This window comes from Triturus cristatus, chromosome 9, assembly GCF_964204655.1.
Source record: "Triturus cristatus chromosome 9, aTriCri1.1, whole genome shotgun sequence".
Classification (NCBI taxonomy): Eukaryota; Metazoa; Chordata; class Amphibia; order Caudata; family Salamandridae; genus Triturus; species Triturus cristatus.
In genome coordinates, this window is record NC_140592.1 from 56,942,099 (window position 1) to 56,968,742 (window position 26,644).

The 26,644-nt window shown below is 45.5% G+C and overlaps 1 protein-coding gene across 3 annotated transcripts in view; it reads right to left on the reverse strand.

Annotated features, from left to right (window-relative positions):
- The window catches only part of EEFSEC (eukaryotic elongation factor, selenocysteine-tRNA specific), a 628,480-nt gene that overhangs the window by 193,146 nt on the left and 408,690 nt on the right, over window positions 1-26,644 (reverse strand). For all 3 annotated transcript variants that reach the window (XR_014968482.1, XM_085624392.1, XM_085624391.1), the window contains exon 6: window positions 21,591-21,747. Coding sequence is in view for 2 of the 3 variants with exons in the window: in XM_085624392.1 (XP_085480518.1) it covers window positions 21,591-21,747 (157 nt within the window). In the remaining variant the exon portion in view is untranslated. The remainder of the gene's footprint in view (window positions 1-21,590; window positions 21,748-26,644) is intronic.

Sequence of the window (26,644 nt, forward strand, 5' to 3'; positions counted from 1 at the left end):
GATTTTCCACGCCCAGGCACGCGTTGTTAGGCGTGGCAGGGCCGCGCAGGGAAAATAAACAATGTTCTGATGCGCTTAGATAAAGTTCCTTGGGAACTGGGCCACTGATTTTGTTTATAAGAAACAAAACCTCTTTGAGGATTTATTTCGGGAAAACAAAAAAGCATGTTGAGGGGGCCATAACATGATGGCCAATCAGCATTCAGTTTTGCCAAAAGAGTATTTGACACAGTGAGAGTGGCGGAGACGGGACCCCCACTAATCCAACAGGCCGCGCTCCATCCTGTAATTGAGGCAATAAGTGCAGTTATCAGTCTCTAAAGCAAAATATATTTTGTAACAAACATAACTTTCCGTTTTTAATCTCTGCAAATACTAAGTGAAGCTGTTACGCGACTTAATGTTAATTAATTTACCGACCATGGAAGGATGGCAGGCTCAGCTGGTCTCGCTGGGCATCAAACTCATGTCCTGCAGAAAGCATTAGATGTCAACGCCAAGCATTAACTCACTGAGCCACCATGCCTGCATTCAAAACATATTTTGTCTTAATGTGGAAATGCAGAATCCACTGTAAAGGTGAATGCATGAATACCATCTAACTGTCCCAGGCAGTAACAAGCATTTGCAATGCAATAGGTCTCGCATTCACGCAAGTTTGAGCTATTGACATTGCAAATGACAATGCCTTTTATTTGTGTTTTCGTTTTTAAAACAAATAAAAGGCATTGTCATTTACAATGCCAATAGCTTAAAGTAGCGTAAATGCGAGACCTATTGGATTGTAAATGATTGTTTTAAAATGTGGGTGGTGTAGGGGAGAGATTGTCAGAGAGTGATGGGTGACAGGACACAACGTTTACTATGGTGCAGGAGCGGGCACACGTGTGGCTAGCTCAGGCTGGAGCTAAAAAACAGACTACCAGTTCCGAAAATGTAAACAGTATTTTTTTAACAGCTCTGCCTAACGTTGAAAGCTGGTAGGAGGGTGTTCCTTGCACAGCTAACATTTTAATGAAAACCCAAATTTTAAAAAATCCACAGTACTTGGTCTTTAAAGACCTGTGAAGAGTTTGAGCGTGCCAGAGATAGGACTCCAGACACTGCCCAGCAGAGCACACAGCTGCAGAGAGACATGAAACACACTAAGGAGAAGAGAGGGGGGAGCAGGAAATAATTGAACTTCAGAAACAGAACAGTTGTGTATAAATTCAATTTTTTTATTCCAGATTTGTATAGCACAAACTCAACCAGAAGGAATTTGAGGGATTTACAAAAGCACCGGTAACATTACACATGAACGCATTCATTTTTGTAGGCACAGCGGGATTAGGTAATTTGCCCAGAATCACAGAATATTGATCCGAGGCAGAGACTGGAAACCTAGAACCTGGCCGCTTCGCCACATCCTCTTCCTTATTGCAAGCAGCCACAGCACCATTGAACATTATAATGCACCCTTGCACACTTCTAAAGTCCGATCATCTAATTTCCAGACTTCGAGCCAACATTCTTTCATTATTCTTTTAAATAATACGTTCAGATTTTCACTACGCTTGAATGAATTAGTTTGACCGTCTTCTGGTTACTCTCAAGTGTTCAATAAAGTTTGTTAAAATAAACTGGATAAGGGCTCTCCTGAAACCAACCTTGTCCGTCTGTTCCCGCCTCCTAGGCTGTTTCGCCCAATGACTCACGGCAATTGGTGTCTAAACTAGCAGCATTGCCCACAGCTCGCCGGCCTTTATTCTACATGGAGCTGAAAACGAGGGAAATTTGGAGCAGTGAGCATGGAGCTAAAAGCAAAGGAATTGTATCAGCTGCTCTCTGTGTCTCTTTCGAGATAAAAATGAAGAAATGTGCAGTTTTAACTCAAATAAGTCTGGCAGGATGGGAATGGGTGTAGGAGAGCTCGCACGGAGCAATGCGATGACCGAGGCAAGAGAGGCAGTGAATCTAATTATGGGGACTATGGCGATTTCCCATCAGCGTGCCTTGCTCAGCGTGTGGCGCATGCGTGGTATGGGTGTTTGGGTACGCAGCTGATAGCTGGGGCACGTTCAGAGACCCGACTATAGCGGACCTAACGCTAGGGTGCAGTCCGGAGCAGTGGAGAGGGCTTGGGAGCAGTACCGGGGCACGTCAGATCGCCGTATTGGATCGAAGGAGGTAGCACTTGGGAAGCCTTCACAGCAGCGAGAAAAAGCAGACGCACTACCGCCACCATGTACAGGCACTTGGGCCCGCAGCGCTCCCCGTCCCGAGATTTTAACAGCATCGTCCAGATCTGCAGCGCAAATGTTCAAAGGATCAGTGGCAACAGTGAGTATGATGGCACAAAATTGCTGACTTGCCTTGGAAGTGGAACACGAGATGTGCACGTCGCGTGTCTGTCTGTACGTGCGTGAATTACAGGAGGCTGGTGAGGACGAAAGCGAAACTGCATGCTGGCTTGCGAGGGAAGGGGGACAGGAGATGTGCACGCCGCGTGGCTGTAGGCGCGTACACCAACTCAAATCCGCCAAAAGCCTGCGCGTGCCCATCTCCTGTCCCCCTTCCGAGGCAAGTCAGCAACAATAGATCTCGCCGAAAGCAGCGCTCCGCGCTGCGTTCGCAGGCGAGACCTAAAAAGGTGACTTTCTTCCTTGGACAGTGGGTGAAAAAGGCACCGCTGCCTCTGCTGTGCCCCCTCCCCTCTTAGGAAACCCAAGTCCTTGCTCGCAGTCCCAGAAGACACTGGACTTTCGATGAAATACACAAATGCTGCAGCGTATTAGGAATGTCTTCGAGAAAGAGACTGGCGTCTGCCCGGGCTTTCACGAGGTCAAAGGTGAAGAACACTAAACGCTGCATAAAGGCAGGAGCGCGGGGAAGTGTTTGGAGAAACCAATCAGGGGGTATAGATCAGAAAGCTCCGTCTCCCAGGCCGCAGATAATGTTTGCAGCGCTCTTTGAAGTGCACCCCGATCACTGGGGGTCCCGGTGACTGCGCTCTTGACCCCGCAGTTTAGGGCCGGACCAGAGGGGATATCAGTGGTGACTTAATCAATACAGACGGCGCGAGGAAACGGCCGCAGCTCCTCGAAAGCGCCCCGGTCTGGGACAGGCGCATGCTTCACGACTACTTGTCAGTGTACACATTACGCATTGCGCGCGAGTCAGCGTAAATGGCGTAAATCCACCCTGCAGCTTTCCTAACTCGACCTCGTGCGCATTTCTGGCCTTTTTGATTTTACAAAGGTTTCTAAGGACTCCATAGGCACACCTAGAAATGTGCACCAGTCACAGGTTCGCGGAGTGCTCTGGGAAAATTCTGGAAACGTCATTTTGTTCATATCCACCCGTAATTACGGGAGCACATTTGTATGTAACATAGAACTCCGCCTGGCGGAACGCTTTCCCCAAATATTTGTTTTCCCAAGAGGAAAACATTTGATCCCGAATTCCTTCCCCTACGCTCTCACCAATTTTGGAGCCGTCCCCTTCACCATCACCACCCGGGACAGGGTGGCCTCGCCTTTGTCTCGGGGCAACAAACTTGGTGGGGCGATCCCTTTTTCTAAATAAATGCCTCCAATAACGTCCACCAAAGCTGTAGGGACAGGTGTGAGATTAGTACTTAGGACATGGCGGGACCTGGCCGCCTTCAGGAGTCTGCGAATTGACAGCGGCTACCACAAGCCAGGGACTGCGGTACCAAGAGTGGTGCCAGCTAACCTAGGCCATGCTCCCATTGGGTGAGCTCAGGTGGCATCAAGAGCTTGCCACCTAATGGTGGTGCCAAGTACAAACAAAAGGGCTGAAAGGTATATTTTACTTGCGTATGGGGGGCATCCCAGAGGCAAAACAGCATTTTGCCTAAAGCACTGACAAATCTTGCACTATTCCTATCACTAACTAGCCATGACAACTGGTCCCGTGTCTCGCTCAAGTGGGTGAACCGGAGGGTCTACACCAAAGTATGTTCTCTTGGCGCCCGGTAAATACCAGTATAATTCCCAGCTTACGGTCTAAAGTATAGGTGGTTACCCAGGACTTCAGGAACATCTACTCCCGATCACCCCACAAGATAGCTCAGTGAGCTGGGCGCATGCCAGATCACCCCATAAGATAGCTCAGTGAGCTGGGCGCACGCCATATCACCCCATAACATAGCTCAGTGAGCTGGGCGCACGCTAGATCCCACATAAGATAGCTCAGTGAGCTGGGCGCACGCCAGATCACCCCATAAGATAGCTCAGTGAGCTGGGCGCACGCCAGATCACCCCATAACATAGCTCAGTGAGCTGGGCGCACGCTAGATCCCACATAAGATAGCTCAGTGAGCTGGGCGCACGCCAGATCACCTCATAACATAGCTCAGTGAGCTGGGCGCACGCCAGATCACCCCATAAGATAGCTCAGTGAGCTGGGCGCATGCCCAGAGACATGCAGATCTCAGTTCTGGATCATGACCAGGCCAGCTCAGCAGTTCATCCTTCTAAGTTTGATTAAATGAATGTCACTGAGTCTGATAAACAACAACTACAATTTAAGACCTAAAAACAATTCTGCCTGTGGAATGACTCACAGTCATCATCTTTATTATAATTATGATTAGTATGACTTATGATGCTGATTAACAGTATTCAAATTAATAACAGCAGCAATTAAAAATGCTCACTACAGGGAGGCATACTCTTACTGCAATTGTTAGCAGACAACAAAGCTTATTATTAGCAGGAGCAATAGCAACAATGCAAAATAGCATCACCGTTAATAACAGTAATAATTATTATTACTATTATTATTGTAGTCATTTTCATTCAATAATATTATTATGCAAACTCTGAATAATCTATTAATATTGCAGCTGTCATTAACACTCGTAATAACAACAATAATAATGTGTTATATATTGTTTTTATTATTATTACTGGTGTTATTAATGTTACTATTATATGTGATAATTATTGTTCTTCGTAGTGTTATTACTTTGTTGAAAAGGCTGCCAGGCCTGGATCGCCAGGCGAGAGAGCTGCATTATCTACCTTAGCAACAATATGGCGTCTCGGAGCCGAGCCGCTCTTCCCCGCCCTGCGTCAAATGGTCAACCTCTCCCTGAAGGAGGCTCTGGTGCCCCAGCCATGGAAACAAGCCGTGGTGAAAGCCCTTTTAAAAAGGCCGCACATCAACCCTACATGTCCTGGGAAGTAAGATGGTGGAAAAATAGGTGAACAAGCATCTCTCTGAATTTCCAGAGGTCAATTCTTTCCTTCCCCACACACAAACTGGTTTTGGGCCTAAACATAGAACCTAAACCGCCCTTCTAGCGGTGGTGGAGGAAGCGAAAAAGAGACTTGATCAAGGGGCCTCAGTAGCGATTATTCTTCTGGACCTGCACAGCCTTCGACACCGTGGACCACTCCACTCTTTAAAGAGGATAAGCAAGGCCGGTGTTGGAGGGAAAGCTCTGGATTGGATAAGAACCTTCTTGAGGGATAGATCCGTCCAGGTTTTTGATAAGACTTGTTCCTCTGCAATTCTGCCCATCATCTGTGGAGTGGCGCAAGGGTCCTCTCTTAGCCCAACGTTGTTCAATGTGTACTTGCAACCCCTGGTGGATATTGTACCTCCCTTTGGGATCTCCATTGTCACCTACACGGACGATACTCAGCTGGTTTTTCTCTTGCCCCAGACATGGACCAGTCAGCGACCACCTTAGGACCATGCCTGGAACAGGCAGGCAGCTGGATGGACAAGTCCTGCCTTAAGCTGAATGGAGCCAAGACAGAGGTTATGATCCTGGGGAGTAACTCCCAGCCCCAAAGGGCCCTTGATTGGCCTGTCTGCCTTGGTCCTCCTCCTGCTCCTAAATCAGTCATAAAAAGCCAGGGGAAAGCCTGGAAAAACCCCGACCATGGAGCACCAGGCAACCAGACTGTCAGCCTCCTGCTTTGGAATAAGGCGCGTGTTGCGCAAGATTTTGCCCCTTCTCCCCCAGTCCTCCAGGAGGCTGGTAATGCAGGCTCCGCTCCTCTCTTGCCTGGATTACAGCAATTTGCTCTACCAAGGTGCTCCCAAGGCAGTGACTCGTAAGCTCCGGGACATGCAGAATGCGGCCGCAAGACTGCTGTGGGGTACTTACAAGCATAATTCAAGTGGCAGCCATCGCCCAAAGGATTGAGTTTAAATCTCTTTGATTGGTGCATAGTGCCTTTTATGCGGGTGGTCCGCCAAATCTCTCGCCAACTGGTCACCCCTTATTCTCCAGTTATGCTTCTTAGATCCTCCAATTAATTTTTAGTAGCCATTCACATGGTCAGAAGGGCTCGAAGTGGAGGACGTCTTTTGGCTTTAACAGGACAAGCTGTGGAATGCTCTCCCTCTGGCCATTCGCTCCATGAACAGTGATCTGAGCTTCCGAAAACATCTAAAGACTTGGCGTTTTAGGAACTGATCCTTGGGTAACTCTTCTGGCCGTGGTGTAGGGGTATTTCCGTCCGCCAGCGCTGGGATGCCTTCGGGTCGCCATGCGCTTTATAAATCCCATAACATAGCATAGCGGCAGGGGCAGGTTTGCAGGGACAGAATTGCAGGCGCAGGGCTGCAGGGGTAGGATATCAGGGGCAACAGCAGGGCTGCAGGGGCAGGATGACAGGGACAGGATTACAGGGACTGGGCTGCAGGAAGTTATCATGTCCTTTCTAAGGGCAGCTGTCCGCTCTGTGCCGCAGGGGGTATTTCCAAAATGCAGATGGTCCTTTATTCAATAAACACTCGCACAGCCATACATGGCCCGCCATGTCCCACAAGAAAACCTATAAATTTAAATGTACTTGGAGTGTAGGTCGGCAGCAAGCGCCCCAGGGCACCTTGACATTCAGACCCCACAATGACTAACTTTAGTGTCTGGATAAAGAGGCAATTACATATCAAACCGTTGTGGCTTTTTTTTACATGAGCTTAAAAACAGGTGCAGGCTGGGAGCTGCTGTGCAAGTTTACATCACCCAGAAGAGATACAGCACAGAGAACACCATTACCCCCCAGCATGGGCAGAAGCAGGAGAGGCTACACTCGTATACAGAACAAGCGGTGCATGGGCAGCAGCAGAGCAAGCTTCTCTTACATACAGAACAAGTGACACATGGGCAGCAGCAGTGCAAGCTTCTCTAGCATAGAGAAAAAAACGGTGCATGGGCAGCAGCAGTGCAAGCTTCTCTTACAAACGAGACAGGGGCAGCATAGGAACCATCAAGACAATATGAACAGGGAACAGGTGCAGCATTGACAGAAGCAGTGTAGGCTTCCCTCACATACAGAGCAAACGGCTTATGGGAAGCTGCAGCACACGTTTTCCTTACATATGAGACAGGTAAAGCACAAGAACCAGCAAGGCAATAAGCACACAAAACAGGTGCAGCATGGGCAGAAGCAGTATATGTTTCCCTCACACATACAACAAGCAGTGCATAGGTAGCAAAAGTGCAAGCTTCTTTTATATACAGAACTAGCAGTGCCTGGGTAGCAGCAGGGCAAGCTTCTCTTACACAAGAAACAGGTAAGGCACAGGCACCAGCATGTCAATACACACATAGAAAAGGTGCACATAGGCACAAGCAGCACACAGCCCATTGTAAAGCACCAGAACCAGCAAGACAATATGCACACAGAACAGGTGCTGCATGTACAGAAGCAGTATAGACTTCCCTAACATACAGAACAAACAGCACATGGGCAGCATCAGTGCAAGCTTTTCTCACATACTGATCAAGCAGTGTATGGGAAGCAACCGTGCAAGCTATTCTTACATATAGAACAAGTGGCGCTGCGTAGCAGTAGTGCAAGCTTCTTTTACAGACAAGCGGCGCATGTGTAGCAGAAGTAGTGCATAGGCAGCAGCAGTGCAACCTTCTCTTACATACAGAACAAGTGGCACATGCGTAACAGCAGTGCAAGTTTTTCTTGCATACAGAACAAGCTGCAGATGCGTAGTAGCAGTGCAAGCTTCTCTTACATACAGAACAAGTGGAACATGCGTAGCAGCAGTGTAAGCTACACTTACATACCAAACAAGCAGCGCATGGGCATCAGCAGTGCCAGCTTCTCTTACATACAGAACAAGCAGTGCATGGGAAGCAACAGTGCAAGCTTCTTTTAGATACAGAACATGTGGCACATGCGTAGCAGCAGTGCAGTCTCTCTGACATACAAGATATGTACAGCACAAGAATAAGCCAGTCAGTACATACACAGAGCAGGAGCGGCTCTGGCAGAAGCAGTAGAGGTCTCTCACAAGCAGCACAAGCAGTGCATGGGCAGCAGCAGTGCAAGCTTTTCTTACATACAGAGTAAGGGGTGCATACCTAGCAGCAGTGCAAGCTTCACTTAGATACTAGATATGTACAGCACAAGAATAAGCCAGTCAGTAGGTACACAGAGAAGGTGCGGCTCTGGAAGAAGCAGTAGAGCTCTCTCACAAGCAGCACAAGCAGTGCATGGGCAGCAGCAGTGCAAGCTTTTCTTACATACAGAGTAAGGGGCGCATACCTAGCAGCAGTGCAAGCTTCACTTAGATACTAGATATGTACAGTACAAGAATAAGCCAGTCAGTAGGTACACAGAGAAGGTGCGGCTCTGGAAGACACAGTAGAGCTCTCTCACATGCAGCACAAGCAGTGCATGGGCAGCAGCAGTGCAAGCTTCCCTTACGCTCTGGACAGGTACAGCACAGGCTGCAGCACTGTACACTTCTTTTTAATGCAGAGAAAGTGCAGAACAACCTTCAGCAGTGGTGTGCACGCAAATAGGCCAGCACAAAATACTAGAGGACCAACCAAGAGTATGCACTAGTCTGGGGCACCATGCCACTGGACAGAGCTACGTCAGGATGCTCCACTCTCCAAGCAGCAGTATAAGCTTGCGGGCAGAAGGACTTCTCTTTGAGTGGCTACACATTGCAAAATGGGGGTGCCTACAAAAACGCTTGGGTACATTTCTTTATTTAAAAACAAATTTTAAAAACATCATTGTGCCAATGTCTATAGTTGTCAAATTTACCCAGGGACCTCTTTAGCTAGTTCTGGCAGATCATCACCTTTTTTGCTCGTGGCCCTCGAAGACAAGAGAGGTGAATACTTTTTTGACTTGGAATGTGAGAGGATTACATTAGTATCATAAAAGATATAAGGTCTCTGCATACTTAAAAAATACAAGGAATCAAAGTAGCTTCACTTCAGGAGCGACATTTAAATTAGGAAGAAAGTGTCAAACTGGCGAAGAAATAGTGACGGCAACTTTAGTCACCCATCTACTCATCACATGAGAGAATATGGGGCGCTCCTGATGGCCCATTCAGAATGCGACATGTTCTTGAGAAGCAGGAGGCTGGATTGGCCTGCGAATGTGGGGAGCCGGGTGTCCAAGAGATGGGCTTCCTGAATCTTTATGCCCCAATGGGGTGGCTCTGACTTTCCTCCAGAAGCTCTCTGATGTGGTCCATCCATTCCTGGCAGACCCCAGATATGGGCCGGAGATGCAAATTGAGCAGGTGACTGTAGAATGGGTCAAGGCTTTTACCTTAGAATATTGAGTCTCTGTCCCTGAAATTCTACAATTAAATATTAGATATTTGAAAGCAGCTGCACCTCACCAAATGGTCGGATTCCTTTCATCCGACCCCACATGGTTCCCCGATAAGGCTGAACTATTCTCTGATTATTGAGGGGTGGAGTGTTTTAATATTAGGCTAGTATCAGTCCGATCCATCCTCAGTGAGGTTAGAACATAGCTGGGGGAGACCCTGTCTGAGAATCACCATGTGACATGTCCATGCGGAGGCCTTACTGGAAGTGGGGCTTGAATCTGATCTTAAGACAGATATCCTATCAGAGTTGGATTGACATACATGTGGGATCACAATACTAGTTCACTACTAACCGATTATGGCTTTCGGATTAGCGCGCTACTCGCCGAAAAAGCGCTTCAATGTCTCGTCAGGGGTGGTAAGCTCTATATAAATACAAACCTTTTTCCCACTATTCCTCCACTATCCTTCTCAATCCGAATAACTGTTGAACATATCCACCACTCAAATTGCTTTCATATTTCACTATACTAATTCACTACTAATCCTTGATGGGTTCCGGAGTTGCGCGTTACTCGCAAAAAAAGCGCTTCAATGCCTCGTCAGGGGTAGTAAGCGCAATATAACTGCAAACCTTTTACCCTCTTCTATTCCTCCGCTATCCTTCTCAATCCAAATAACTAACTAACATATCCACCACTCAAATTATTTTCATATTTCACTATATTAGTAGCTTGCTTCTCGCAGAAAAATCGCTTTGATGCCTCGTCAGGGGTAGTAAGCGATATATGAAGGCAAACCTTTTTCCCTCTTCCATCCCTCCACTATCCTTCTCAATCCAAGTAACTCAAATAATAACTTTCATATTTTCACTATACAAATTCACTATTAATCCTTTATGGGTTCCGGAGTAGCGTGCTACTTGCAGAAAAAGCGCGTTGACGCCTCGTCAGGGGTAGTAAGCGCTATATAAATGCAATTGCAAAGCGATACAAAAAACGATACCGCACGAGCAGACAGTTTAATGCGTTGCACTGAAGGTTGTCATGCATGGATGGACTCTGCTTAGCCAAGGTGCAGGGAGTGCGCCCACAACTAGAAACAGAGATAGGAGAAAGAGCTTGAGAGGAAGCTGGGATAAAGGAAAGCTGAAACGTGTCATTCCCAGGAGGGCACAGCAGAGATGCCTGAGGTTGGGGCTTTCCTAGGAAAGACTTGATACATACCTTCATATTGCATACTGGCAGCAATTACACAGAGAGAGAGAGACCTACATCTGACAGAATGCTTGCATGGCTCCTGAAAGGAGGAAACCCTAGACAAAACACATCACGTATGGTCTCTAAAGTAGGCACTCAGAGGTAAAAATGGGGTGTTCCAACAATATTTATTCAAGCTTTAAACTGGAAGGAGAAACTGTGCCCATAATGGGGACTAGAAGTATTCAAGAGATGCAACCATCCCACACTTATCGTTTGAGCACTGAGTATCCCACGTTTATTAGATGAGCTTTGAGTATCCACGCTTATCAGATGAGCATTGAGTATCCCACCCTTATCAGATGAGCACTGAGTATCCCACGCTTATCAGATGAGCACTGAGTATCCCATGCTTATCAGATGAGCACTGAGTATCCCACGCTTATCAGATGAGCACTGAGTATCCCACGCTTATCAGATGAGCATTGAGTATCCCACGCTTATCAGATGAGCATTGAGTATCCCACGCTTATCAGATGAGCATTGAGTATCCGCGCTTATCAGATGAGCATTGAGTATCCACGCTTATCAGATGAGCAGTGAGTATCCACGCTTATCAGATGAGCACGCAGTATCTCACGCTTATCAGATGAGCACTGTGTATCCCACACTTAGCAGATGAGCACTGAGTACCCCACACTTATCAGATGAGCACTGAGTATCCCACCCTTTTCAGATGAGCACTGAGTATCCCTGCTTATCAGATGAGCATCGAGTATCCACGCTTATCAGATGAGCATTGAGTATCCCACCCTTATCAGATGAGCACTGAGTATCCCACCCTTTTCAGATGAGCACTGAGTATCCCTGCTTATCAGATGAGCATCGAGTATCCACGCTTATCAGATGAGCATTGAGTATCCCACCCTTATCAGATGAGCACTGAGTATCCACGCTTATCCGATGAGCATTGAGCATCCACGCTTATCAGATGGGCATTGAGTATCCCACGCTAATCAGATGAGCATTGAGTACCCACACTTATTATAAGAGCACTGAGTATCCCTCGCTTATCAGATGAGCACTGAGTATCCCACGCTTATCAGATGAGCATTGAGTATCCCACCCTTATCAGATGAGCACTGAGTATCCACGCTTATCAGATGAGCATTGAGTATCCCACCCTTATCAGATGAGCACTGAGTATCCACGCTTATCAGATGAGCATTGAGTATCCACGCTTATCAGATGAGCATTAAGTATCCACGCTTATCAGATGGGCATTAAGTATCCCACGCTTATCAGATGAGCATTGAGTACCCACACTTATTATAAGAGCACTGAGTATCCCTCGCTTATCAGATGAGCACTGAGTATCCCACGCTTATCAGAAGAGCATGGAGTATCCCACCCTTATCAGATGAGCACTGAGTATTCATGCTTATCAGATGAGCATCGAGTATCCACGCTTATCAGAAGAGCATTGAGTATCCCAAGCTTATCAGATGAGCATTGAGTATCCCAAGCTTATCAGATGAGCATTGAGTATCCACGCTTATCAGATGAGCATTGAGTATCCCAAGCTTATCAGATGAGCATTGAGTATCCCGCGCTTATCAGATGAGCATTGAGTATCCCACACTTATCAGATGAGCACTGAGTATCCCATGCTTATCAGATGAGCACTGAGTATCCCACGCTTATCAAATGAGCATTGAGCATCTCTGTAGTTCCCACTATTCAGGGATGAACTGCTAGAGGCTTTGAAACCATGAACAGTTGTAACCCCTGCCCCTTCCCTCCCCGTGCCCCCCCCCCCACCAGAAGGGATAGGTTACCTGTGGAGCTTTCGAGGGAATATAGAGTTCTGCTGCTAGATAATGTTCCGAAAGTCCAACAGAATCAAAGAAAAAGGAATGGTGCTGCCCTCAACGAGGGAGGCGTCCATAAACCAGGCAAAGGACCAACATATTGCTCCTCCTATGGGCCACCGTCGATGATAAATGTAGATATGATGATATTGAGTAAGATACCTGGGTCTAGTCTATTGACGGTCGGACAGACCCTGGACCACCTTCAGCCACGTGGACTTGCTCCTGAGAGGAACGCTAGGTTACGCTTGAGAAGGCTGATGCACATGAAACAATGTGTGGTCTCTGCAAGGGTGAGTTTGCATTGGCCTCCTTAGTCCCAAAGAAGGCACTCAACACTCTACATTGGCAGTACCTAGTTTGGAACATTGTAATTTGTGCCCATTGTTTCTGGAGTGAGTCGTGCCTGTACACACGCTTCCTAGTGCCAGGGCACAGACCAGGGGGAAGTGTATCTGAAAAATATTTGCTGGGGAGGGGAGACGGGACAAGTACGCCCACACTTGCTTCTACTGGCAATTGAGCCGTTAGCTACCACTCCAAGAAACTCCACCATGTAATATTCTGGGGTACCGGCAAGACTGGGTAAGTGCAACAAATTCTGTATTATTGCCATTGTTGACGCTGGTTCATTTTCCGCCCGACAATTCAACGGACGTCAGGTCTAGAGTGGCAGAAAGCATCCTTTGAATACTAAGGCATACAAATTACCCACACCCGTGAGGACAGCTTATTATTATGAGAAAAATATGATTGAAAAAGATAAGATGGAGGTTTGCGGTGTAAATGTGTTTTTATTAAAGACATGAAGGAGAGTATTATCTCACACTTGTTTTCCCTCAACTGATGAGTCATTTTCAGAGATCAGCTTGAATGTTGAACTATTCTATGACACTGGATATTCTACAAGAAATACTACAGGTAAACCACAAATTCGCTCAAATGACCCCTCCCCTGGGTGGTGATGGAGCCAATAAGGTACCACTTACAGCTGAATGGCATTACCACCACTTCTGTAATTACCTGCCGGACCGCATCATTCCATGGTGAAAACGAGCTCAGATATAGGACTAGGGCTAAATAGTTTCTAAAAATAAAACTGTTGGTGGAAGAGGCAAAGAAAAACACTTGATGGGCAAAATACTCCTCTATAAGCACCAAGGACGTAGTGTCCAAACTCAACCTACATTTCATGAGTTGCAGATGGTTATGGTTTTTACGCTATTTAAGCCATAGCGCCCTAGAACTGTTTTTTTAAAAAAAAAAAAAAAAAATACTCTACTCTTTTTAGATGCTCTGTTTCCTATTTTGAGAAAACAGCTGGAAGTGCAGTTACATCTGCTGCTAATGTATTTAGAATGGACAGTAATTTGTCAGAGTGATTTTAGCCAGCAGGCAACATTCTTCACCAGCATTAATTCCCCGTTATCGCTTCAAATAGGATTGCCGCCTTTACAGAAACATGGCAGATGGGTGCTAAATTTTTGATCCTGTAGAGAAGTTATCATATTCCTCAATTCTGAAAGTTATAACATAGTTGCAGCATAAATATTATTTTAAACAGATTACTGTTTTAGGTCTCGCCTATAAACAGCTTTAGAAGTCTGTTTTGAAGACTTAGTATCCACAATACAACACACATAGATGTGGCTTTGGGTCAGCCCTTTGCTCACGATGGGATGTCTTTCCTGTTTATGCCAGCTCCTTCCTTCTCAATTAATGGTTTTCCTCTCTATTATTATGTTTATCCAGCCCCTGCAGCTTTTTTGCTTCATCATATTTGTCACTGACTGTATTGTATACTTCTACTACTGATGTGACGGCACTATTTTTTTTATTTGGCTCTCAGCCCACCACCGAGTACATCCTTTCCTTGCTCTTTTCCCCATCCTCTTTCTTCATTTATTTTGTTATTAACTTTTTATTATTTTTGAAAGGGCCTGGCAATTGCACACTGCTATTAGGCCACTTGCTTCTCCCTATTGTGAGGTATCCTGTGCATTCATTATTTTTAGGTCGAGCCTGGGCAGCGTATGCGCTGCTCTGCGAGGCATGCTGTATTCGAGTATGGACTTGAAGCTCCGCTCACTCACCGCCCATATTTTTCATTGGATGGTGTCATTGTCCTTTGTAAATGCTGGCTTCTGATTCGTTAATAGGCTTATTAGTCCCTCCTTAGTACCGCCTTTTCTTCATTTGTAACCTCCCATGAGGACTGGCCCTTTTACTTCTGTTGTTACACAGTATTTCTTATTTAGTCTGTCAGCACTATTTTCTTTAATAAGTTTCTCCTACTGCAGGCAGGACATGCTTTTATGCAACATTCAGCACACCTTGCGCGCTTTAACTTTCCAAGCAGCCCAGGACAATGGCAGCCGCTTTTTTGAAATGAAATGGGTCTTGCATTTAAAAGAGTTTGGGATATTGTCATTGTAAATGATAATGCCTTTTATTTTTGTGTTAATTATAAAAACAGATAAATAAAAGGCATAGTCATTTACAATGCCAATAGCTTAAACTCTCGCAAATGCGAGACCTATTGCATTCCAAATGCTTTTACTGTTCCGAGACAGCTATCTGCCATTGTGGAATGGTAAATTAAGAATAAACTGAAAAAAATAATAATCTCAACATGGCCACTGGACAGGCATACACACTCATGCAGCCATTTTAGAATTATTTTTCAAAAGCATAGGAAAAACCATTTCAAGATGGCTGCCATTCATGTGTCAACACACACAGAATCACACAGAATTGACATTTGGGAATGTTTTTTCCTTTGCATGAAAAACATATTTCTAAGGCGGTCACCATGTGTGTATACACACGGCAGCTATCTATGGGAAAACCACTGGCAAAGCTAATAGGTTTCAAGGGCAAACAGGCCTGCTCGTGGATGGCAAAACATTCTCCATGAATGTCATTGGAATGTTTTCTTTTAATGTAAAATATCACAGAGAGTTTGCTGCACACCAATGGTTTCAGTCCACAAATTTCAATTCTTGCTATACCTCTTGTTGGATAACAGTAACATTGTATTTAGAGTTCTACTCGTGTGAAAGTAAGCACTATATAAAAAGAAGTTCTGTATTAAATAAAGTACCCTTTGCGGTAGGTGGTACAGATAAAATAAGTCATCCTGGACTTCCAAGACCACGGAGAACAATAAGACCAAGAACTAAGTCGCTTTATAGGGTCACAGAACCCAAAGTTGACTTGGGATATCCCTTTTACCTGCAGGTGGAAGTACTTTATTTCGTATAATAAATTCATGGTCACACCATCACACTTCCCACAACTCTTGGTATCTTGCTCCTTTTTATGAAAGTAACACTCAAAATTGCCAATATGTGGGATAGATGTGGAATCTGAACTTTGTAAATTTAATACAAGATGAGGCAGTCTATAATTTGTTGAAAAAGCACATTTTTAACACTTTACAGTTAAGATACTTTCTAAGCTTGGTGCAAATTATACTGTGGTGGCAATTAAATAGATTTCTGCTTTCTTGCAATGAAGTCCAGCAGTGTTATAGACAAACATACATCATATGGGGGAGAGCACAAGTACAAAAAACAGAAGAAAAAGAAAAGTCAGGGAGGGCGGGGTAGGGTTAAAAATAGGCAAGTATGGGGGAGGGAATCGGGGAGCTTCACTGAGCATCTGGAGGTAGGTGTTGGAGGAAAAAAGCAAAAGCTTACGAGGAAGAGAGCTAGAAAACACACCCAGTCTCATGAACTGCTGAAAAAAAAAAAGTAGTTCCCTGAATGTGGGCAGTGGAAGAATACAAGTAATTCAATCAAAAGGATGGTAAAAAGGTTATAGTACTCTGTGTTGCTCTCTCCCTCGTGTGCCTCCTCATACTACATGTTGCTCGTTCCCTTGTGTGCTCCCACCCTGCAAACTCCTGCTTCAATGTGCTCTTTCTGCCTTCTCTCTCTCGTTGAAAACACCCCCACCCCTGCATTGCTGGCTCACTCATGTGCTCCTCCATGCAAACTCTCACTGCCCCAGCCCTTTGTGCTGCTCTCTCCCTCATGTGTTTCTCAACTACACACCCATGCCCCCTGAAATCCATGTAGCTATTTCCATCAAGCGCTTACCCTAGAATATAGCTCCACGCCTGACTATAGTATTGTACAGAGACCGCTGAATCAGATCTTTTGGAACATGCATTAAAAAATCACAGCAGGCGCACCGTAAACTGACCAATAATGTAAGGCAAGCAAAACCAAGTCATTTTTCAATATAGGGCACCTTGGCTAGTTTTTTGCTGGATCATGACCAGCACAGATCTCCCTCTAGGTTTCTCACTTCGCTGGTTCTGCAGTCAATCCTTTGATTGCCCTTTCATAAACCTTACAAATGCCCTGCGAGCTGGCCTGAGCCACCCATTAGACAGAGGTCCCCTGCCAGGACACATGAGCGAATGTTTAGCAATCTAAATATCAGCTTCAGCCAAAATGTACTTAACTCCGAAAGATTTGGGCTGATGCATAGGATATGAGTTAATGATTCAGATGCAACCCTGCATTACAGACAGAGCCTATGCGGCTACTTTTTCATCTGCCGTACAAGAGAGCTTTTAGTGGAATCAACCCAAATCTGTAGAGCATCAGCTTCCTTTTTAGGTCTCGCCTGAGCCAGCACTTTAGCGCTGCTCTGGCGAGAGCTTTAGTAAACAGGGGATTTGGAAGTGCAAACTAGTGTTTTTCAGGCCTCCAAATACAGTGCATGTGCGCCGGGCGTGCGCACCATTTGGCAGCCTGCGTGATCATTTTGCGGCCGCTTTGATGTTCTCAGTGAGCCGCGCGGCCACTGAGAACATCAAAGCGGCCGCAAAAGTGCACACCATTTGCCAGCCTGCGTGCCTCTCTCCCCTTAGAGGGCGCGACGTGCCCTACCCCCTCCCTTATCCCACTTCCTGCTTGTTTCAGGTTTTGTTTTCTGTTTTATTAAACGAAAACCTGACCCTAAGGTATAGGAGTGCTACAAGTAACCACCAGTTACATTGCATAGGAGCACATAAATACATTAAAAGCACATTCATTGTTTAGAGTCTCGGGGATAATAATTTGCCCAGAATCACGCCGAGATTAGAACCAGGCTCCTCAGTTGGCCCATCAGCAGAACTAGCCACTATCGCATCCCCTCTCCCCGGGAGAGTTAAGCCTGCTCCATGTTCCCATTTTCCAACAAATCCCTACGCCTTCTTCCAAAGACACGTGTGACCCTGAACGTACAGCCAGTGCTGCCTGTATCGGTTCTGGATACAACAGCATTTCCAGGCGTTGGACGGTGGCTTGGGTGGATGGCGGTCTCTAACCCGTTCAAAGACGGCACGCAGCCCGACAATATCAAAACGTAGGACCCTGTAGTGTCTGCGATTGGTTGTGAGTTAACTTTCATTTTACAAATGGAAGATGGAAGAGTTAGGTGCATGGCTTCTCTTCATTTTACAAATGAAGGAGTCTAATCACACCGTGGGTATTGAGACCACCTGTGTCGTTCTGAGATGGCGCCTACATTGATGATGTGAAACTACAAATGCAACAACATCCATAAAATGTGGGGAATGGGCGATAGACTTCTCCCCACTGTAGTAGATGATCGAACCCCAAGTGTGACTTGGACTACTTGATAAAAACAAGCATTTGCAATGCAATAGGTCTCGCATTTACGTGAGTTTGAGCTATTGGCATTGTAAATGACAATGCCTTTTTTATGTTTTGGTTTTAAAACATAAATAAAAGGCATTGTCATTTACAATGCCAATAGCTTAAACTCGCGTAAATGCGAGACCTGTTGCATTGCAAATGCTTGTTAACTCAAGGGACCGTTGTTGCTTCAAATAAGATGCGGTGCTGGTGGTACTGTAAAGGGCAAGTGACAACTTGGGAGTGGGACTTATAGCAAATTCTTTCCTGTCCAACGAGCCCGATAGCTGCTTTATCTGTTTATTCAGTAGTTTACTTATTACTCTGCTTGGAATGACACTGTTCCAGAGCTCTTCAGCTTCCAGAGTGTATAATGTGGTTATAGGTACGATCTGCATCATGGTGTGGAGAAATGTAGGACAGGGGTGTAAGCTTGGCTTTAAACAGTCCTGCGTAGTGCTCCTGCATGCATCTCTCCCTAACCAAATGCTTTTGGCCTAAAGACCGTACCTATAACCACGTTCCGTCTGGAGCAAAGTGTGCTCACTGATGAAGAAGGGTGAGTGCTTCCACTCACTAATAACACACTATTTGGTAAGCCCTGAAGTAGAAGGCCTCCATATATATTTCTTTGGTCGCGACGAAGGCCATAGACCCGTAGGGGCTATTCCAGGCCGAAACATGTTGACCTGACCACTAAGTGTCATGGACCAGTGACTCATCCACTAAACACCGCTTTGTTTTTCGACTTATCTCTATCCTACTCTTTTCCTCCAATATTCACCTAAAGGATAGTAGATTATTTTAATCCACTCACCACTGTCAACATCCAGACCGTCTGAAGATCTGACACCAATTGCATGTACTGTTGCTGTAACTTTGATTACGAAAGCAAAACACCAACGCTTGTAATGATACTGTACCCTGTAAATGCGCAAATTGATTATCTGTATCGCATGACCTTTTATTCATGTTTAATTAACAGAATTGATTAAAAAAAACATCCAGACCGTCTCCCTCCTGGTGGAGGTTTGGATGTCACTTGGAGTACGGGACATTTAAGTGACAAGACCCCATGATGACGCTATCCACCAAACCACACTAAGTGGAGATCACATACACCGCAGTCTGTGAACGTGTGGTTCAGGTTTTCAGAGACAAAAAGTTCTGAGACTCTGGTATTGAGACTTATGTGTTTCATCCGCCCCCCCTTTCTGATAGATAACCAGCTAAGACAAAACTGACCAGTGATAAGCAAGGCCACTGGAATTATGCAAATCGGGGCCAAATTGTTTTCCGGATGATCATGGATTTGACACATTTGCGACATAATCCATCATCTACTGCATGATCTCAAGATTTAATTAAAAAAAGCGTTTCAAGCTCCATTGGATCAAAAGTTACTAAAATGCAAAATGTGTACAAATGTCAAATTAATGAACGGATGCTATCACAAAATGAGCTATATTAAGCTGCATTATTTACCTTTTCTTGCAGCATAATGTATTCATAATTCCAGTGGCCATGGTGATAAACCACTTGCCTGGGATTTCAAAGGTGGAATTTGATATCATTTGTGTGCAAATGTGTAGAAATACTGGGTATAATGGTTGTAAAATTTGCATACACAACCCCTCCTGTAATCAGCATCCCTGCACTCCTTCCAATGACAACGTCTTGGATATGTGTCAATTGATACAGCTCCCCATGAGGGAGACGCCAAAGCTGAAGCCATGTTGAGAGCAGTTATCGCACACATTTCATACTAAGAATGATTAGTAATATTTAGCCCATCATCTCAAGGTGTGGTGCAGTGGCCAGGGCGACTGACTCCGGAATCTGGGGATCACGGTTCGATCCCCGGCGCTGGAGGCAGCTTAGCCCAGCACCATGTGACTCTGGGCAATAGCTTGCTTAATCTTCCCGACGGCACCCAGCGCCTAGAGACCCTTACGGGTGATTGTTCGCGCTTTATAAATGTGGATTATTTATCTCAATAAAAAGACAACTATAACATGCTTTTTTTTAAACAAACATTGTCACAGCTAATAGGTCTGTCTTGCATTCTGAGTTCTGATTAAACATTAAAAGAAAACCTTTGGGAGTGAAAATAAAAAGAAATAGATTGTTTTCTGAATACAACGCGTTTATGAGATAAAGAATTTGATGAGTGTTGATTCAGAGTACTTTTGTGAAGTAAAATAGTCCCTCGTGCATTGAAATGCAAGCGTTTCAAAGGAGGTGGAATGATACACCCAATAGCCAACGGCATGAGGTAAAAGAAATATACTTCTCTGAGCAGACCCAAAGCACAGTTTAATTATATATTAAAGAATTGGTAACCAAAGCCCAGACAGACTGCAGTGCTGTGAAACCAGACCCAATCACTGATCCTTGAGTGCGAAGGGAGGCAGCAAGGTGGCCCGATCTTCAACACCATTCGCCAGTCTCACCAGGAGCCCAAACGTGACGCCTTGAAGCCTGCTATGGATGTACCCTCCCAGGTTGGAGCACATGCAAAGTACACGTGGCACAAGGGATGGGTCTTCATAAGCACAGCCATGCCCTGGATGTGTTACTAGGTGAGGCACGAAACGGGAATGTAAGCACGGGTCAGGATGTGGGGGATAGCGGGCGATTTGAAAATTGACTGGATTATCATTTGTATCAAAGGTGTGCTGTGTAAAATTGTTCTTCAGCTGTTGTGCAGGTAAGAAAGTGAAGGCCATCATTAATGTGACCGCGTAGATTCATGGGGTGAATCCAGCCAATTTGTCCAAAATCCTAAATCACAATGTTTGTGTCACTACAGAAGCTCTGTAGACTTGCAAGCTTCATTGGGATGGCAAAGATACTTTGGTTATACAGTAAATGGCCTACTTACCGTCGGAGCAGCCACCATCTCGGCCATATTCAACTCGTGCAATGTGAACAACACTGGCCTACGGTGAGGTGCTGGACTTAGATCAGGTGAAGGTAACAGCCTCCAGGGAACAGGATCTGTCTATCTGAGATGCGGTGGATGGAAGAGGAAGTGAAGATATTGCAATCACCCTTTTAGCGAGTTTCCTCAAAGTGTGACCCCCCCCCCCTTAGATTTGGAATTCTTTGTTAATAAAAATACACAAATGCCAAACGTCTTAGGTTACCATACTGAATGCGATATTATTTTTGTTTCTTCTCGGCAGTGATGCCCCCTTGAATAGGGTATGTATATGGCAACTCAATACATTTTCGATGATGTCAATGTTGACTATTACATTTCATTAAAATAAATTCAATATACAAGCACTTACTTGGGATTCGTATTTTGAATTTTCCACTCTGCCCAAAACTTCCCTCAATGACGCCTTCCTCACCGGTGGACAATTTGACTTTCAACCCCACAAACATCTGGATATTGGTCTCCTTTTTGAACAAGGTCCGCCCAATGACACTGAAATCATCATTGACCTGGGGAAAAACAGAATTTTGCATCATAGCAAAAAATAAGATGGAACCTTTAAAGACAGCAGCTGTCTGCACTAAATCTTTAATTAAGCGTAAAGAGGTTTGATACAAAGAATGTCATGGCAATCGACTTCACCCCTTTCACTGGCCACCATTTGCAGTAGATTCCTCCTTCCAGAATATTACTGCTCCCTTGTACCTGTCCAAAGGTCTTTTCATTCCATAACCAAGTCCACTCCAAGTAGAGTATGCTAGAAAGGTGTTCGAATGCATAAACTACCTTCTGTGGATACCCACTTCTATATGTCGTTTCTCAACTTTGTACCAACAGCCGATAGCATGCTATCACACATTCTCCAAGACAGAGGTGGTTTCCAGTTTGAATACCTGAAAGAACCAGATGAGGCATTTTTATGTTCTTTTTAAAAAACCAAGTAACAACTGAGAATAACATGGATCACTCCAGGTAGCCCCTACTTCTCATTCGTCATTTCCATATCTTCCCAAGAGTTCTGTACGTGGCGGGAGTCGGTGCGAAGCTTCATAATCTCCATTTTAAGCTTGTAGACCTCTTGGGTGAAGTCTCACATCCCACTAGACATATAAGAAGAAAGACATGGGGTGGGGGAGGGGGACACCATGTCGATGGCCAGTCACCCTGCTCAATTTTAATATAAGTTGTAGAGCTGAAGAAAAATGACAGCACCTGAGAGGGTAGTGGGAGACGAGGAAAATTGGCTCTTCTTGACACATTACATTGATGAGGAGAGGAAGGGAATGGGGGTATATGTGTAGACATAGACGTCCATACCTGCCAGCTCACGCGGTGCTGCTGTGTGTCACACGATTTCGTCTTCCTTCACACGATCACACGCTGAGGAGCCGAAATCACCCGGTGGCAGGAAGAACGAGTTGAAAACCTCTGTAAAAAGTGGATTTCCAGCTCATTTTTGGAGGCTGTAAGAAGCCGATGTTCATCAAGAGGTGCATAAACATCCCAGGACATCAGGGACAGCCTACATGACCCTTTGTTTTAATTTTTCTGGGAGAGGCGTGGGGTGGAGCAGGCTTGAGGGAGGAGGCTTGGCAAGGTGCAGAGTGCCTCTTAAGTAGCTCTAGGCATGAGGCCCCGCCCCTTCAAGGCCCCACCCCCTCCACACATGGTGGAATTAATTTGTAAGTTGGCAGGTATGGACATCATTTAGGGGTTAGTAGGGATAGCACATGTTACTGCAGCCATTTCACTTGCTATTCCTATAAGCTTCTTCGCAACATCTAACTCAGAGAAGCACCAGAACCAGAAGGTTGAGTCGAAAGCCATGTTAACCATTCTTACTTTCCCATCAGAGGTCCCATCCCAGCCACTTAATTGATGCTGAGAGAAGGCAAAGTGGTAGTGTTGTTCTTCCCATTTGATAAACCCGATGGAGGAAAAAGCCAACGAGCCACACTTGAAGCTGCACCAGAGAGGTGCACTAGATCAAACTGTAATTTATACTGAGGAAAGAAGGGGTAACTCTCATGTGGCATCTGCCAATCAAGCCGCTGGTAGAGGAAGACACTTCGCAAGCAGCTGAACAACAAGGCTGACTGCAGAGCACCCAGAAGAGTCGACAAACATCACCGCTACTGGTCTCGGACTGTAGCTCTCAATGAGATCTACATGCCGCAGAGATCTACTAAGATGCTCATTGTTGACTGCCCTTAAAGACCCTGGTGCGGGTGATTCTGCAAGACTTCAAGGAAAGCGTTCACTTGCTGACCTCCCGCACCCACAGGTCCTGTAGGAGGTCAGAGAGACCTACATGGACGGGCTAATTGAAGATGCCCAAGTCTGTGCCATTCATGCCAACAGGCTCAGCATCATGCCAAATTACATTCAGCTGCACACAACCATCTAGAGTGGGAGGGCATAAGATACACCACAGCTCAGACACTACCAGCCTGGATCATTTTCAATCCCTGCCTCCTCCCTGAAGCAAGTAACAGGTGGAGATGTGTATGAGGCGAGGAGGGGCAGACGGTACACACCATGAGGATCCTAGCTGCCTTGGCCTACAGTCAGCCTCCATCTCTCTCAGAAGGTCATCAAACCCTGAAGAAGAGGAGCCTTGGCTTAAGTTATGCAGGACCGGGGCAGGAGGGGCGTACTGCACCGCTCACTTGTGGTCATTCTGAAGGTGTTGGAAACATCCAAAGCAGTCCTGGCAATTTAGTCTGACCAGCCACCTGGGAGTGGGGGGGCGGCGGGGGGGATTGCAAGTGTGAAGCAATGGTGCTTTTGTTACCGGGGGGAAGTCTGATGTCCGCTACGGCCAGTCCAGCCCTGGTCATAGTTTTTTCATAGTGCCCACTAAACATAAGAAAATTTGACACAAAAGTTATTAGACTTGTGTATCTTAACTGCAACAACTTATCATGTTTATTTGATGAATTACCCACATTGTATTATATATTTAATTCTGAAGTACTTCTCTCAAATGAAATTACTACTTCCCCACACTCAATCCTTTGGACTTGTGCAGGGTGAAAAGATGGTCCCTGTTTAAAGGGCCCTAAGCTAGGTCACATCACGGTGATCACCTCCTGCCCACTGGTCAGTTGGGAAGGGGCAGATGGTGATGGTAACTTCAAAGCCATGCTAAGTGCAGTTCATCCTAGGGATGGAGTGGGCACGGGGGAACAGCCCAGATGCACAGCTCATGTGATTGGTCCAAGTCCCATGACGACTTATGAGAACCAGCAGCAGCTGTACCTACGATAATAATGGAATGAATACCACCATGTTAAGCTGTAAGTTAGAGCACACACTCCTGAGACTCAGCAGACCGGCACATCAGCGCCTCCTGCATGCAACTGTCTACTGGAAAACAACCATGGCAATGCCAATAGGTCTTGCTTACCTTTACTTATAAGGGAGACCGATGGGCATTACCAATGCTGGTACACACAAGTCTTCAATGTCTGCCAAGTCCAATGTTGTATATGCTGCATTGATGCTGCAGTTTTATTAGTGACCACTAGTTGGCACTGAAAGGCAGAGACAGGTGTTGTTTAAACGTGGCTCTGTTTGTAATGCTGTGTTCGGAGCAGGATGAATGACCAATATACTGATGGTGAAACCAAAAAGCTCCTTTGGGCGGCTCAAACACAAAGGGAAGAAAGAAGCAAAAAGAGTCAAGGCAACTGTGACTGACACAAAAGCCATCCAATCTTGAGCAAGGATTGACTCTGTGGAGTAATATGTACAATGTGTACAATGATGTTTCCCAAAAGACAGCTGAAGCCGTCTATAGCAAGATGGCAAAAATAGAATGCAAAAACCACTGGGGTTGAGTGATGTGCCCAATGGGGACACCCCCACCCAGATTTTCAAAATTGGCCTCCATGCCACCCAGTCCACCAGGGCTTTGTCTGGTACGTTATATCTCCAGTGCGGCAGTGAGCATCTGAGATTGTGATCTGGCATTTTGGACTGATCTTCGGCTTGGCATTTAAAGCTAAATGACTACAGGACATTGTGCTTGAAAATATGAGGACTTGATTGTGTGGTCCACAGAAGCCTGGACCATCCGAAAACTACCCCAGTGCCGTCTTTCCAATATCGAAGCATCACTTGGCCAGCTGCCCTGTAAAATGGGAATCCCCTTCACACCTTTGGGCAAGTTGTCTTGGGTGGGGGGCTACGAAATTCCTATTCCGTGACAAGGCAAGATGAGCTGATAATAGACACACCCATGCCCTTGGGCAAGGCAGAAATAGTTAATAAATCTACTCCGCTGTCCACAGATATGGGCGGTGGTTTAAGCCACTGAATGCCCTCTACGGCCATTGGTCAAGGTGGGGGGGGGGGTATAATAAAAGTTTTTATCGCTCCTGATATCATAAAAAAAGAGGATTTAAAGAAAAAGGCATTGTCGTTATGCAAGGCAGTGAAAGCAGTACTGATATATCACACCCTGCTATTGACCAAAGTAGGGGGGCTTAAAGACCCCAGGCTAGTGGCAACTTCTCACCACTGGACAATGTGTTAGGATTTAAAAAATATATCTGTGCTTTTGGTCAAGGAATGTGACTTAAGGACCATAACACTCCCTTCCACCTATGGGCAAGGAAGTACGCACTCAACAAGACACCCACCATGTGTACATGGCAAAGCATGTATTTTCAACCAAATTGTAATTTTGTTAAATACTGAACTCTTTATATAACAAGAGTGCAATTGTGTTGAAAATGACCACAGCCCCAGCATACTTTTTCATGTTTCCTTTATCCCCTTGTGCAAGGCGCACAACTTACTTACCTTCGGTAACGCTCTGCCTGGTGTACAGTTGATTTAACCGTAGATTCTGCACCTTAGAATACTTCCCAAGTGCCAGACTGGATCCTGACACTTTTCTTAGCAGTGCTCCTACGCACAGCCAGGTAGCACTATATGGCTCTGTCCTGGCTCTGTACTGCCTCAGAAGTGTAAGAGCAGAGCCGCATATGCGCTTCACGCCTGCATGCAGACATCCGTTTCTTGCTTTTCCTTTTCTGTACCCTGAGACGCGAAACATGAACTATTGTTGGTGCTTCTGTGCTGAATACTAGCATAGGACTTTTTTAAATGTTAAAAAAGGCCACTCCACAGAACAGAGGATTGGGAGGGAAGTTAGGAATCTATGGCAAAACAGAGTATCCACCAGAAAGAGCATTACTGAAGGTAAGTAAATTGTTCTTTCGATAAATACTTCTAAACACAGATTTCTCACCTTAGAATAGACGCCAAGTAGAACTTCTCCAGATGGATGGATTCAGACCAAAACGTCCTGCAGAACAAAGCAGGCAAAATGCCTTCTCATCAGACCTGGCTGTCAAGGCAGCAGTGCTATGTGAAAGTATACACGGACGACCACAT